Here is an 11745-nt window from a genome sequence, read left to right as displayed (position 1 = left end):
ATAATGTGAGTGTTTTTAGTTGAGACTTGGTGTAATATATATGGGCATAGATATGTCTCATAATTATTTGTGTGAACAGAAAAATAATTTGTGTGTAAATATGTGATTTGTAAATGTAAAACACCATCCACAAATGCATTTAAAAGATTTGCAAACTCACAAATAAATGTGCAAATGTAAAACGGATCTGCAAATGCGCAAAATATTTTTACAAATAAAAAAAAGATCTTTGAATATCTCTTTAACATTTACAACTTTAGATCAGGCATTTGTGAATCCATTTTGTATTTGTCAACCAAAAATGCGCTTGTGGATCTCACGTTTCTGCTTGTGGATCTCAAATCTCTGCTTCTGGATCTCAAATCTCTGCTTGTGGATCGTCTTTTTACACACACGGAGTTTTGAGACAACCTTTCCGCCGGTCTCGGCTAAAATCTACTCGTGTCACTCGGTTATTTTCGGAAGCCACGTGATGGCCTGCTGATGACGACATTTCCGCATGGTTTTCAAAGTAAGAGCATGATGGTTTGTTTAAAGCGCTGTTTTTTTAATGAACAGCGGAACGTTAGATGCCATGGCCATGGGAAGTAGGGGTGCTGAGGGTGCTGCAGCACCCCCTGACGGAGGACAGGGAATCTGCACGTCCACAAGATTAATGGAAATATAATACAAATATAATACAAAAAAAACTAATTTTCGGCATTGATGTAACAACATTCATAATTAAGTAAAGATAACACCCTTTTCACCCCGGTTACATTTTCCATTTCCCCTGAGAGGCTCAGTGAGGTAAAGGACTGTTTAAATAGTTAACTTTAGTCTAAGTTATCTCAGTGGGTCTCAAACGGTTTGGTCACAATTTATGTAAACAAATATTTCCAAGGCACTCCTTTATAATTATTAGGATAAATAAAAACAGGTTTGAAATCATTCCAATGTATACTATAGACAGTAAACCAAAAATATCCTTTAAAACTGGAGAGATTAAAAAATATGCATAAATAAATAACTGTTAACTAGGTAAAATAAGATATAAATGAACAACAAAAATAAAGTACGTTACATTTATTTGTTATTGGCTATGGTAGGTTATTGGTTATGTTCACATACTTATTTGATTATTAAAATGTAAACCGATCTTCTTCATATGGGTGTTTTAGAGTTGTACCCCCTAGATCCAGTCTCTTGTAATTATGCTCAAAGTGCTCCAGATTGAAGCATTTTACTTTAAAATGTTAAAAACAATCTTCCCGGGGGGGCATACCCCCGGACCCCCTTAGAGGATGTGACGTGTTAAAACATGTTAATACAATACTAAATACATTTTAAGCCTTTTTATATAAGCTGTCCAACATGTCAATAATGCGGCTTTCACACCAGTGCTTTTCCCATTCTAGCTCCGAGCTAGAGCTTTTCTGGTTCAGCTCCGGTTTCCCTTTTCTGCTCCCGCTCTGTTCACACCGCCCAGAGCCCGACTGGTGCTGCTGCGTCATGACGTCACCGTTTACATCGCTGATTTGCTCCCCAACGGCGCTCACAACAACAACAACAACAACAACAACAACAACAACAACAACAACGGGGGACTGCGTCGGGTCGATGATCGTGTTGCTTTTAATCATACGAAGCCAGATTAAATTAAATAACGACTTCTCCAACCTTATACTTTTCTCCAGAGTGCCGTGGTTCATTGTTTATTAATGTGTTTCAGCGGCATTTACCGACCGCTGCAGTGCTGCTGCTCTTCCACGGGAGTTTATTCTCCCGTTAGCTCCGGGTTAGCTCACACGGCTCTAAAGTATTCACTGTCTGACTGTCACACAAGCAGCTGATACATATCCCCAGTTCCCCTTAAAGTGGACCTATCATGGTATATTTAAATGATATAGGGCCATACCTATATAAGGTATATTTATACGTTTCTGTTTTCAAAATACCAAACAGATCATGCATTTTAGCCATGCCTCATTTTGCTCAATTTGCACTTTTTTTTTAGCTCTGCTCTGCAAGGGCAGATTCAGTGAGAACAGCACCATCTACTGGCCTGGCATATGTACTACAGCGTCTCCAGCGCTTTCGAACGGCAATGGTCATGGCTGTCTCCTCCTGATTGGTGGAGTTGGCCCAATAGCCGTAGCGCCACCGTCCTGACGTCAGGACAGTGTTCAAATCTGGATCAGTTTTTATCAGATCCGTTGCAGCCTCTTTTTTAGAGATTTGGGTATGGAGGAAAATAGAGAGGGTTGTGTTTTCTGACACTTGGTGAGTTCCCTGGAACACCGGGGACACATATTCATGTAGAAAAGACGTACAAAAGTGCATTTTGCATGATAGGTCCCCTTTAAGTTGCAGCCCATGTATTGATTCCATCCGATAGCTGCTATAATACAAAACAAAACGTCTCTCCACAATGATCAATAACAGCGAACAGATGGTCAAAGTAAGGTACAAATAAACAGAATCACACGAAGCCTGGTTAGTGTTGCCTGACTTTATAAAGTGTTTTTTTTTTTATAAGTGTGTGGTTGCCTTCTAGTCACTTTGCTCAGCGCTACTTCTTGTAGGCAAGCATGACGAGACTCTTCAGTCGACCCATGTTCAGGGGAGGTGGGTTTAGTTTCCTGCACGCCTCGACGGGGGGGGGGGGATGCCAGCTAAAATCTTGCCTAGGGCAGCAAATTGGTCAGAACCGGCCCTGGTGTCATCCCCACAGCACCCCCCATTTGAAACATGTTCCCACGGCTATGTTAGATGCATTCTTTATCACTGTTACGCCCAGATCTAGGGGAAACTAGGCGCAGCATAAAATTGCCCTCTCCCAACTCTTCCCACTCCCAAGAACATGGACACCGAGACAGAGAATGCCGTTTGGTCATTTTAATTACCAAAGTTTTTAACAAAGAAACGCAACAACCCACAAAACAAACAAATCTCTGAACACATAAATATTGCCTAATAAATAAGAAAAATAAACGTACAGGCTTCTTATCTACTCTGACGTATAAACAGGAGAAAACGAGAATCAACCAAAAGAAAAGGGTTTCACACTTTTGCATAAATGAAAGCGTGTCCAACAAGGACAGGTTAAAGTAGTTTCTTTTCTGAGGTTTTCAAGACAAGCAAGAGGACCAGTATACGGTATAAGTAGGACACAACAGGACAGATACGGGAGGAGGGAACAATATCTACACACAAATGACATAACGACCCAGGGTCGTAACAATCACCATCATCATCATGTTATAGTGATACAGTTAGTTTGTGTTAGTTTATTGGTTCAACTTTCTTCATTGTTTTTTTTGTATTCAGTCAAGCGGGTCAAAGTTACAAAGCACTTCACATCTTGCTTTTCTACAGATTACCTTACCACTGCACTGGTAAGGTAAAACTAGGCCGGTTAATAACGTATTTAGGTCAGCCTTAGTAAGGCTACATTAAATGCATATATTCCTGTCTATTGCTTTCATTTGTATTTAATGTTATTGTTTCCACACATTTCACAATTTGGGATGAATGAGGTATCTATCTATCTATCTATCTATCTGTCTATCTGTCTGTCTGTCTGTCTGTCTGTCTGTCTGTCTGTCTGTCTGTCTGTCTGTCTGTCTGTCTGTCTGTCTACAGATAGATAGATAGATAGATAGATAGATAGATAGATAGATAGATAGATAGATCAGTGGCGGCCGGTGGTCTTTTTTTTTGGTGGGGCTCTTGACGTACCGTAAGTGACCTACCCGGGGGGTCCGGGGGGTTTTCCCCCGGAAACTTTTTTCGAGAAATGACCCCTTAAATGATGACTTCTGGTGATGTTAGAGGGGGGGGGGGGAAAGGAGAAATCGAGGCTTAAAAATATGAGAAGACTGATCAATACCTCCATAATCTTCAGTGTGGAAAATATTATTTATCAACCTGAACATCTACTACTTTACCAGGAATTTGTGTTCTCAGAACTGGTCTGTTTTTTTCTTTCTTAAAACTGTTCATGTTTTATGAACCAACACCTTCACCAAGTAGCTTTACAGTGAACTGCATGTGAGATATAAAATTAATAGCATCTTTTCAGTAGCATTAATTATAAATATTTAAGTGGTTCAATACAAGTCACTACAGCATTTCAAACTGAACTGTGAATAAATGCAATTTAAAAAAAAATAACCACAGCACAAAATGTCATAAATTGTGTTTTTTCTTTGTTTCTCTGAGGATTATTTACAAACAGGCTTATTTACATATAGCAATAACTCAGAAATGAAAAAGCTACATCGTCTAACACGAACAACCACTTAGCATAATGATAATATATGTGTTATGTACAATGTAACTGGCAAGGCTAGAGCAAGAAAGAACATAAAGTTTGCAAAAGGTTTAAATAACTTCAAGTATCTGTCTTCAGATTACGTGGAGGTTTTAGTCCGATGGGAAGCAGATTTTAAGCGACACCGAAGATAAACCAAAAATGTGGTGGAGCTGCAAACCGTGTAGTGTTGCTGGGACAGAACAGGAGCTATAACCGTTGGAAAATACATCACAGACAATGCAACAAACGTGGAGACAGAACAATCACTTCTGTGATAAATGCCCACTTATTAATAAACTTCTAACAACCATGGGAAACCTCCTCTCTACATATAAAGTGATATCCAAGCATGGGAAACAAAAGACAGCATTTACCTGTTTGCATCCAGCTAGCCAAGCCTTTCTTGTGTACCAGCTACTTGTGAAGCCTCGTGTATAAATGTTGTCTTTTTCACGAGATTGCTGCGATATATTCAAATCGGGTTGGTCCGGTGCAAGGTCTTTAAGCAACAATTTATCTGCCAAACTTCTCCTTTCGAAAGGATTGGAGATTAGCTCTTGAACAGAATTAGCCGGGGACCGAGGTCCGGAGACTCCACCTGCACACGAAGCCATCCTCATCAACTACTGCGTCAACCGGATACGAGTCACTGTCCAAACTACTCACAGACTGCACTGGGCGCTGACATTGGCGCCCGGTGACCGTCATCTTTGACGACGCTGATTGGCTGAAATTATATTTTCGCGGCATAGTTTACACGTTACAGATAGCAACAGTCAGCTGCTGGTGGCTGCTGCTGCACTGGTTGAAGGCTCCTCTCTTAGCGCCCAGACGAGAGAAGGTGCATGGGCAAGGCCAGGCAGGAAACATGTGACTTATCAGTAACTTTAGACATCGTAACACAATTTTAAACGAGATTTTATTGTAGATTATACATTTTACTGATACCAATTATATAATATTTACCTTGTTCATTAAAAATAAAAATAAAAACATATATATTTTTTTAAACATATTTTTTTTTTTAATTTTAATTTTAATTATTATTATTTTTTTTTTTTTTCAATATGGGAAGAGGTGGGGCGGCGCCCCTAGCGCCCCTATGGACCGGCCGCCACTGAGATAGATAGATAGATAGATAGATAGATAGATAGATAGATAGATAGATAGATAGATAGATAGATAGATAGACACCCATGAAACAGAACTGTAAACAGATGTACTTTTTCTTTATGGATATTTTACAAATCACTCCCCTTTTTAAACTGTATTCTTGTTTTACTGTCATATAGTATTTCATACCTGTTTTTCATTTATTCTCTTATTGTTTTATAGCCTAACTATAATGATCATATGAAGTGTGCCTCGGAAATACTTGTTTACATAAATGGTGATCAAACTGTTTTGAGACCCACTGAGATAACTTAGACTAAAGTGAACTATCTAAACACTGAGAGTCCTTTAGCTCACTGAGCTGACGTTATCTGACAGGAGAGGACTTTCCTTTCACTAAGTTGTAGAAACAGCTTCTAATATCGGTTAGCGCAGCAACAACAATCTTGCTCTCTCTCTCTCTCTCTCTCTCTCTCTCTCTCTCTCTCTCTCTCTCATCTCTCTCTATCTTCCTCTCTCTCTCTCCTCATCTCTCTCTATCTCTCTCTGCTCTCTCTTCTCTCTCTCTCTCTCTCTCTCTCTCTCCTCTCTCCTCTCCTCTCTCTCTCTCTCCTCTCTCTCTCTCTCTCTCTCTCTCTCTCTCTCTCTCTCGTGCCACACAGACGCACACGGAGCCGAGCTTGAATGAAACACCCAGAAGTAGGCTACTTGTACTGTACTGTAGCAGCATATCATTTTCGAATCAATCATTTTTCAAATTACGAAGTTCACATATATTATATTATACGGACGGACGGACAGACGGACAGACAGACAGACAGACGGACGGACGGACAGACAGACAGACAGACGGACAGACGGACAGACGGACAGACGGACAGACAGACAGACAGACAGACAGACAGACAGACAGACAGACAGACAGACGGACATATAGATAGATACTTCATTCATCCCAAATTGTGAAATGTGTGGAAACAAGTATAAACATAATAACATGAAATACAAATGAAAGCAATAGACAGGAATATATGCATATACAGTAGAAAGGACACAATGAATATTATAACATTTGATGTAGCCTTACTATGAAGGCTAACCTAAATACGGTGCTTTTTTACAGATGACCTTATCTGTACTGGTAAGGTAAAACTAGGCCGATTAATAAGATGTGAAGTGCTTTGTAACTTTGACCCGCTTGACTGAATACACAAAAAACAATGAAGAAAGAGTTTCCTCTGGGCTGCTTCGCTGCCAGCTCCCCCGGGACCCGAAAGTGGCAGAGCCTGTACTTCAACATCAATGCATACGAATGTGCTCGATATATGCTGTATTGAACCAATAAACTAACACAAACTAACTGTATCACTATAACATGATGATGATGGTGATGAAGAATGCATCTAACGTTCCGCTGTTCATTATAATACAAAAACAGAGTATTAAACAAACCATCATGCTCTTACTTTGAAATCATGCGGAAATGTTGTCATCAGCAGGCCATCACGTGGTTTCCGAAAACAACCGAGTGACACGAGTAGATTTTTTGCCGAGACCGGCGGAAAGTATGTCTCAAAATTCCGTGTGTGTAAAAAGACGATCCACAAGCAGAGATTTGAGATCCACAAGCAGAGATTTGAGATCCGCAAGCGCATTTTTGGTTGACAAATACAAAATGGATTCACAAATGCCTGATCGAAAGTTGTCAATGTTAAAGAGATATTCACAGATCTTTTTTTTATTTGTGAAAATATTTAGCGTATTTGCAGATCCGTTTTACATTTGCAAATTTATTTGTGAGTTTGCAAATCTTTTAAATGCATTTGTGGATGGTGTTTTACATTTACAAATCACATATTTACACACAAATTATTTTTCTGTTCACACAAATAATTATGAGACATATCTATGCCCATAAATATACCACATGTTGTGCACCTCAATACATATAGGGCTGTTCTGGGCCTTTAAGTAGTTGTGTAGTGAAGAGGGAAATGTTCTTTAGTTGGATGTGGGTGGCTCTTAAAAGAGCCTTTGGGGTGTTTGTTGAAGCGGGTTCAGGGTGTTCACTTCTTGGCGGGCTTCTCGGTCTTCTTGGGCAGCAGCACAGCCTGGATGTTGGGCAGCACGCCTCCCTGAGCGATGGTCACTCCTCCCAGCAGCTTGTTTAGCTCCTCGTCGTTGCGGACGGCGAGCTGCAGGTGGCGGGGGATGATACGGGACTTCTTGTTGTCCCGGGCGGCGTTTCCAGCCAACTCCAGGATCTCAGCGGTCAGGTACTCCAGCACAGCGGCCAGGTACACCGGGGCTCCGGCACCGACGCGATGAGCATAGTTACCCTTCCTCAGATGCCGGTGGACACGGCCGACGGGGAACTGGAGCCCGGCACGGGATGAGCGAGTCTTGGCCTTCGCCCTAACCTTTCCTGCACCTTTGCCTCGACCAGACATTTTCTATGTTATTGTTCTTCGACGTTAAGAAGAGAGTAACTCGATCACAGTTCTCACCAGCTTATATAGGAGCGCAGCTGTACGCTCATTGGTCAGATTGACCCGTAACTGTGATCGTCGAATCAGAAAACAGGTCGGTCTGCCGCCTGTATGCTGAAACACTGTACATTTTTCCATCTGTGGGACTAGTTAAGGTATTGTGATTTGTATTCATAAAGATCCATAGCGTATGTCTTCTCAAAATGTACATAGTTCTATTTTATTTTAATTATTTTGCTAGGTTTTCTTCATTCTGTGTCTTTGTATGCACCAAATATACCAAAGCAAATTCCTTGTATGTGTTAACCTACTTGGTAATTCAACCTATTCTCATTCGTATATACACACTGTACATACATTATTATATTTGCAGCACTTAAGAAACAATATAGCTTTATTTGTAAAGCATTAAAACCTCCAGGTGGAAGTGATGTACAAAGACAGAAAAAAAATGCATTGGCTCCCAGGCCTCCATATTCCCTACTTTTAAATAACAAATTACGTTTAGTAACCTCCCTTGTTGTACCCCACACCAAATTGACACACTGTTTGTTTAATTGCATAACTATTTGGTTTGGTGGGGGGGAAATGTTTGCTAGAAAAAGGATCTTGCTAAGTATGAATGATTTTATTATGTTTATTCTTGATTTATAATTTTTATTTTTATTCTCCCATTGTTTAACTTGTTCTTTGACTTCACTTAGTTTGTTCTCCCAATTGAGTTCAGCACAGTTGTCGCTACAAATAGTTATTCCAAGTATTTTAATTTCTTTTTTCACTTGAATGTTTATGTCTCATTTGGCATCGTCGGTGCCGATTCAAACACCTTCAGTTTTGTTGTAGTTCAATTCATATAAGTTTAGGTGGTTTGTTAGAACATCAATTTCTTGTTGGTTTTTTATAACGGTGACATCGTCTGCTTAGGCGATGGCAGTTATTTTGGGCGCATGGACAACTTGTGTTCCTGATATTAACCTCTCATTGTTTATTATTTTAATTATTTTCCGCCCTTGCCTCTTCCTGACATATTTGCAGAGTTCTGTTGAAACTGTGAATGAACTTGCTGTGGAGTGGAGATCGTGGGTACTTATAGTCCTTCTGCGGACGTGGTTGAGATCAGTTCAGCGGGAAAAAACAAGCTAACAACAGAAAACGCTTCAACGGTTATTTCACTTTAAAGTTGTGCAATTGCCGATCTGGGTTATGGGTCAATCTTTGATTACTCCAGTGTTTAATCGGCACCATATTCAGCTGTTAATTAGTGATGTTACGTATTGTGCCGAGGCTTCGGAGCGTGTGTCGAGTAATCCCCGAAGCTTTTTGTGAAGCATGTATCGAGGCTTGTATCGTTTTGGGCCAGTGACGTCATCGATGACAAACGAAGCCTCGCTGCCTGTCGATACCACGTGACTGCTTCAGAAAGCGATTCAGATCGGTTGAACCGTTGAACCTCAACGCTGCTCATAATACCCATGGATGTATAATAAGAACCATATTACCCCTCCTGTACCCGGGTCCGCTGGTGACACGATGGAACTAAAAGAGCTCAGACCCTCACTTATATAGAGGTCGGAACATGTCATAAGTATAAATAGATACAAGCATAAATAAATGTAGGAACATGAATAAATACAGGAATAAATACGATGGAGTGTTTTCAAGGAGATTCTGTGTGCGGGCTGTGGCTCAGCTGGAAAGCAATTGACTCACACCGCAGGGTCCCTGGTTCAACGACTGAACAATACGTCTTTTTTGTTGTTTATAAAAGCTACAGCTAAATGAGATAATGTAGTTAATAAATGTATTCTTTGATACGGTTTAGCCTTTCTCAGGCTACAACATGGTTACGTTTATGAATATTATTAAGGAATACAAATCCCTCTTTGCAATGTTTACCAGCCTCCTTAGGCTTTTCAATCACAATCATTCAACTGGAATAAAAACAATATTGTTAACATGAAAATATGATTTTATGTTCGTTGTTAAGAGTTATTCTAAGGCTTTACTCATTGGGAACTCGGTATGAGATAGAGTACACTATTGAAATGTCAAATCTGCCTGTTTTACACACTTTGACCAACAGGGGGGTTTGTGTTCAAATGAAGCCCATGATGAAGCCTCATGAGATGAACCCTTTTGCGAACCAATTGGCTGGAAAGCTTCAAAGCTTCATAAGGCTTCATCTCGCCATCACTACTGTTAATCATCGATATCATTTATTGCATTTAACATTACCAAAAAGAAAATACTTTCTACTTGTATCATACTGTACTATTGTATACGGTTGGTATTACTAACAATATATAGCACCTTATACTAGTCTATATCTTATACCTCACTTTACTATTGTGTTATAGTTTATCATATTTTCATTTTGCAATATTTAAACACCAATGAAAATCTTAATTTAAATACATAAAACTATGATGTACACAGTTTACATGTAGTTACTAATCAGTATCACTTTCCCTCATAAGGTTTTCTTTAGTTGTATGGTTTTCTGTTACTTTACATTTGGATATCTTATTGTATTTACAACATTCAGACTGATATGCAACGTTACTGTAATATTTTGTATTCTTTGGGCTTACCAGAAAGTAGTTTATTTGCACTTTAACATTCATTATAAAATGCTAGTCAGAGTGCTCAAAGTAAATATAATGTTCATAGATTACTAGTTTGCTCTAATCTAACAGCAAATTTGAAGCAGGTTAAATCCAAATGACATACCAATTAAAAACATGGGGTTTATTTGACTATCATTGAGATAGGACTATTCCATGTTCTGGATTACTAGCAAATATAAATAAATACAAAACAAGAGCTGTTTTTGTCACTGGGCGTTTATTATACATATTCATAATTTTCAAATTAAAATATTAATTTAAACATGACTGCTGAGTTTACATAATTGAATTACACATCATGGATACATCTAAGGATGGCAGCAGTAGATGAAGTGGGTGGCTCTTAAAAGAGCCGTTGGTTTGTAGCAGTAGCGGCAGCAGGTTACTTGGAGCTGGTGTACTTGGTCACGGCCTTGGTGCCCTCAGACACGGCGTGCTTGGCCAGCTCTCCGGGGAGCAGCAGGCGGACGGCGGTCTGGATCTCCCTGGAGGTGATAGTGGAGCGCTTGTTGTAGTGAGCCAGACGGGAGGCCTCCCCGGCGATGCGCTCAAAGATGTCACTCACGAAGCAGTTCATTATGCCCATGGCCTTGGAGGAGATGCCGGTGTCGGGGTGCACCTGCTTCATCACTTTGTACACGTAGATGGCATAGCTCTCCTTCCTGGACTTTCTCCTCTTCTTGCCGGTCTTGCTGGCGGTCTTGGTGACCGCTTTCTTGGAGCCCTTTTTGGGTACTGGAACTTTTGGTGGCTCAGGCATGATTACGATTCTGGACTTCTCCGAAAAGTGAGGAAAGGGGCGGTACGCTACTCCTACTTATACCCTTGTATGCAAATAGTACTGTGCGGTTGCCCCTCTGCTATTGGCTGGCTGGAAAATGACGTTAGTGCTTAGCTGTTGGTTGGTGAAAGTGAAAGGTTTTCAACATTTACCTTTAATATGCTATAACCATTTTGAAAACAGACACATGGTGAAAGTATATTTTATATTTTTGAGAATAATTGCATATTGCTCCCAATTAAGTTTTATTGATTCATTTTAATATAATAGATTTTTTGTTTATATTCTTTACGTTTTTATGTTTAATTACTTTTCATATTTAACTTAATCCTTCTCATATCTTTTTTTAACTGGCATCATTAATCTTTGGTAGTAGTATTTTCAACATTATTCTTATTAGGTTCTGTGTTTTAACAGTACATTTATATTTATGTTTTC

The 11745-nt window shown here is 39.7% G+C and overlaps 2 protein-coding genes across 2 annotated transcripts; both read right to left on the bottom strand.

Annotated features, from left to right (window-relative positions):
* Positions 1-7252: 7252 nt before the first annotated feature.
* LOC117488226 (late histone H2A.L3-like) lies at positions 7253-7890 on the bottom strand. Its single transcript, XM_034137023.1, has one exon. The coding sequence runs from the start codon at positions 7858-7860 to the stop codon at positions 7477-7479; it is 384 nt and encodes a 127-aa protein (XP_033992914.1). The 5' UTR covers positions 7861-7890; the 3' UTR covers positions 7253-7476.
* A 2834-nt stretch (positions 7891-10724) lies between these two features.
* Positions 10725-11307, bottom strand: LOC117488265 (histone H2B 1.2-like). Its single transcript, XM_034137069.1, has one exon. It carries the CDS (start codon positions 11284-11286, stop codon positions 10909-10911), a length of 378 nt encoding a protein of 125 aa, XP_033992960.1. The 5' UTR covers positions 11287-11307; the 3' UTR covers positions 10725-10908.
* Positions 11308-11745: the final 438 nt, after the last annotated feature.

Source organism: Trematomus bernacchii, unplaced genomic scaffold (genome assembly GCF_902827165.1).
Source record: "Trematomus bernacchii unplaced genomic scaffold, fTreBer1.1, whole genome shotgun sequence".
NCBI classification, from domain to species: domain Eukaryota; kingdom Metazoa; phylum Chordata; class Actinopteri; order Perciformes; family Nototheniidae; genus Trematomus; species Trematomus bernacchii.
Note: the sequence above shows the minus strand (reverse complement) of the source record. Positions and strands in the feature narration are given on the sequence as shown.

Excerpts from the sequence above, each read along its gene's own strand:
- LOC117488226 (XM_034137023.1), bottom strand. The coding sequence starts at position 7,860 with ATGTCTGGTCGAGGCAAAGGTGCAGGAAAGGTTAGGGCGAAGGCCAAG.
- LOC117488265 (XM_034137069.1), bottom strand. The coding sequence starts at position 11,286 with ATGCCTGAGCCACCAAAAGTTCCAGTACCCAAAAAGGGCTCCAAGAAA.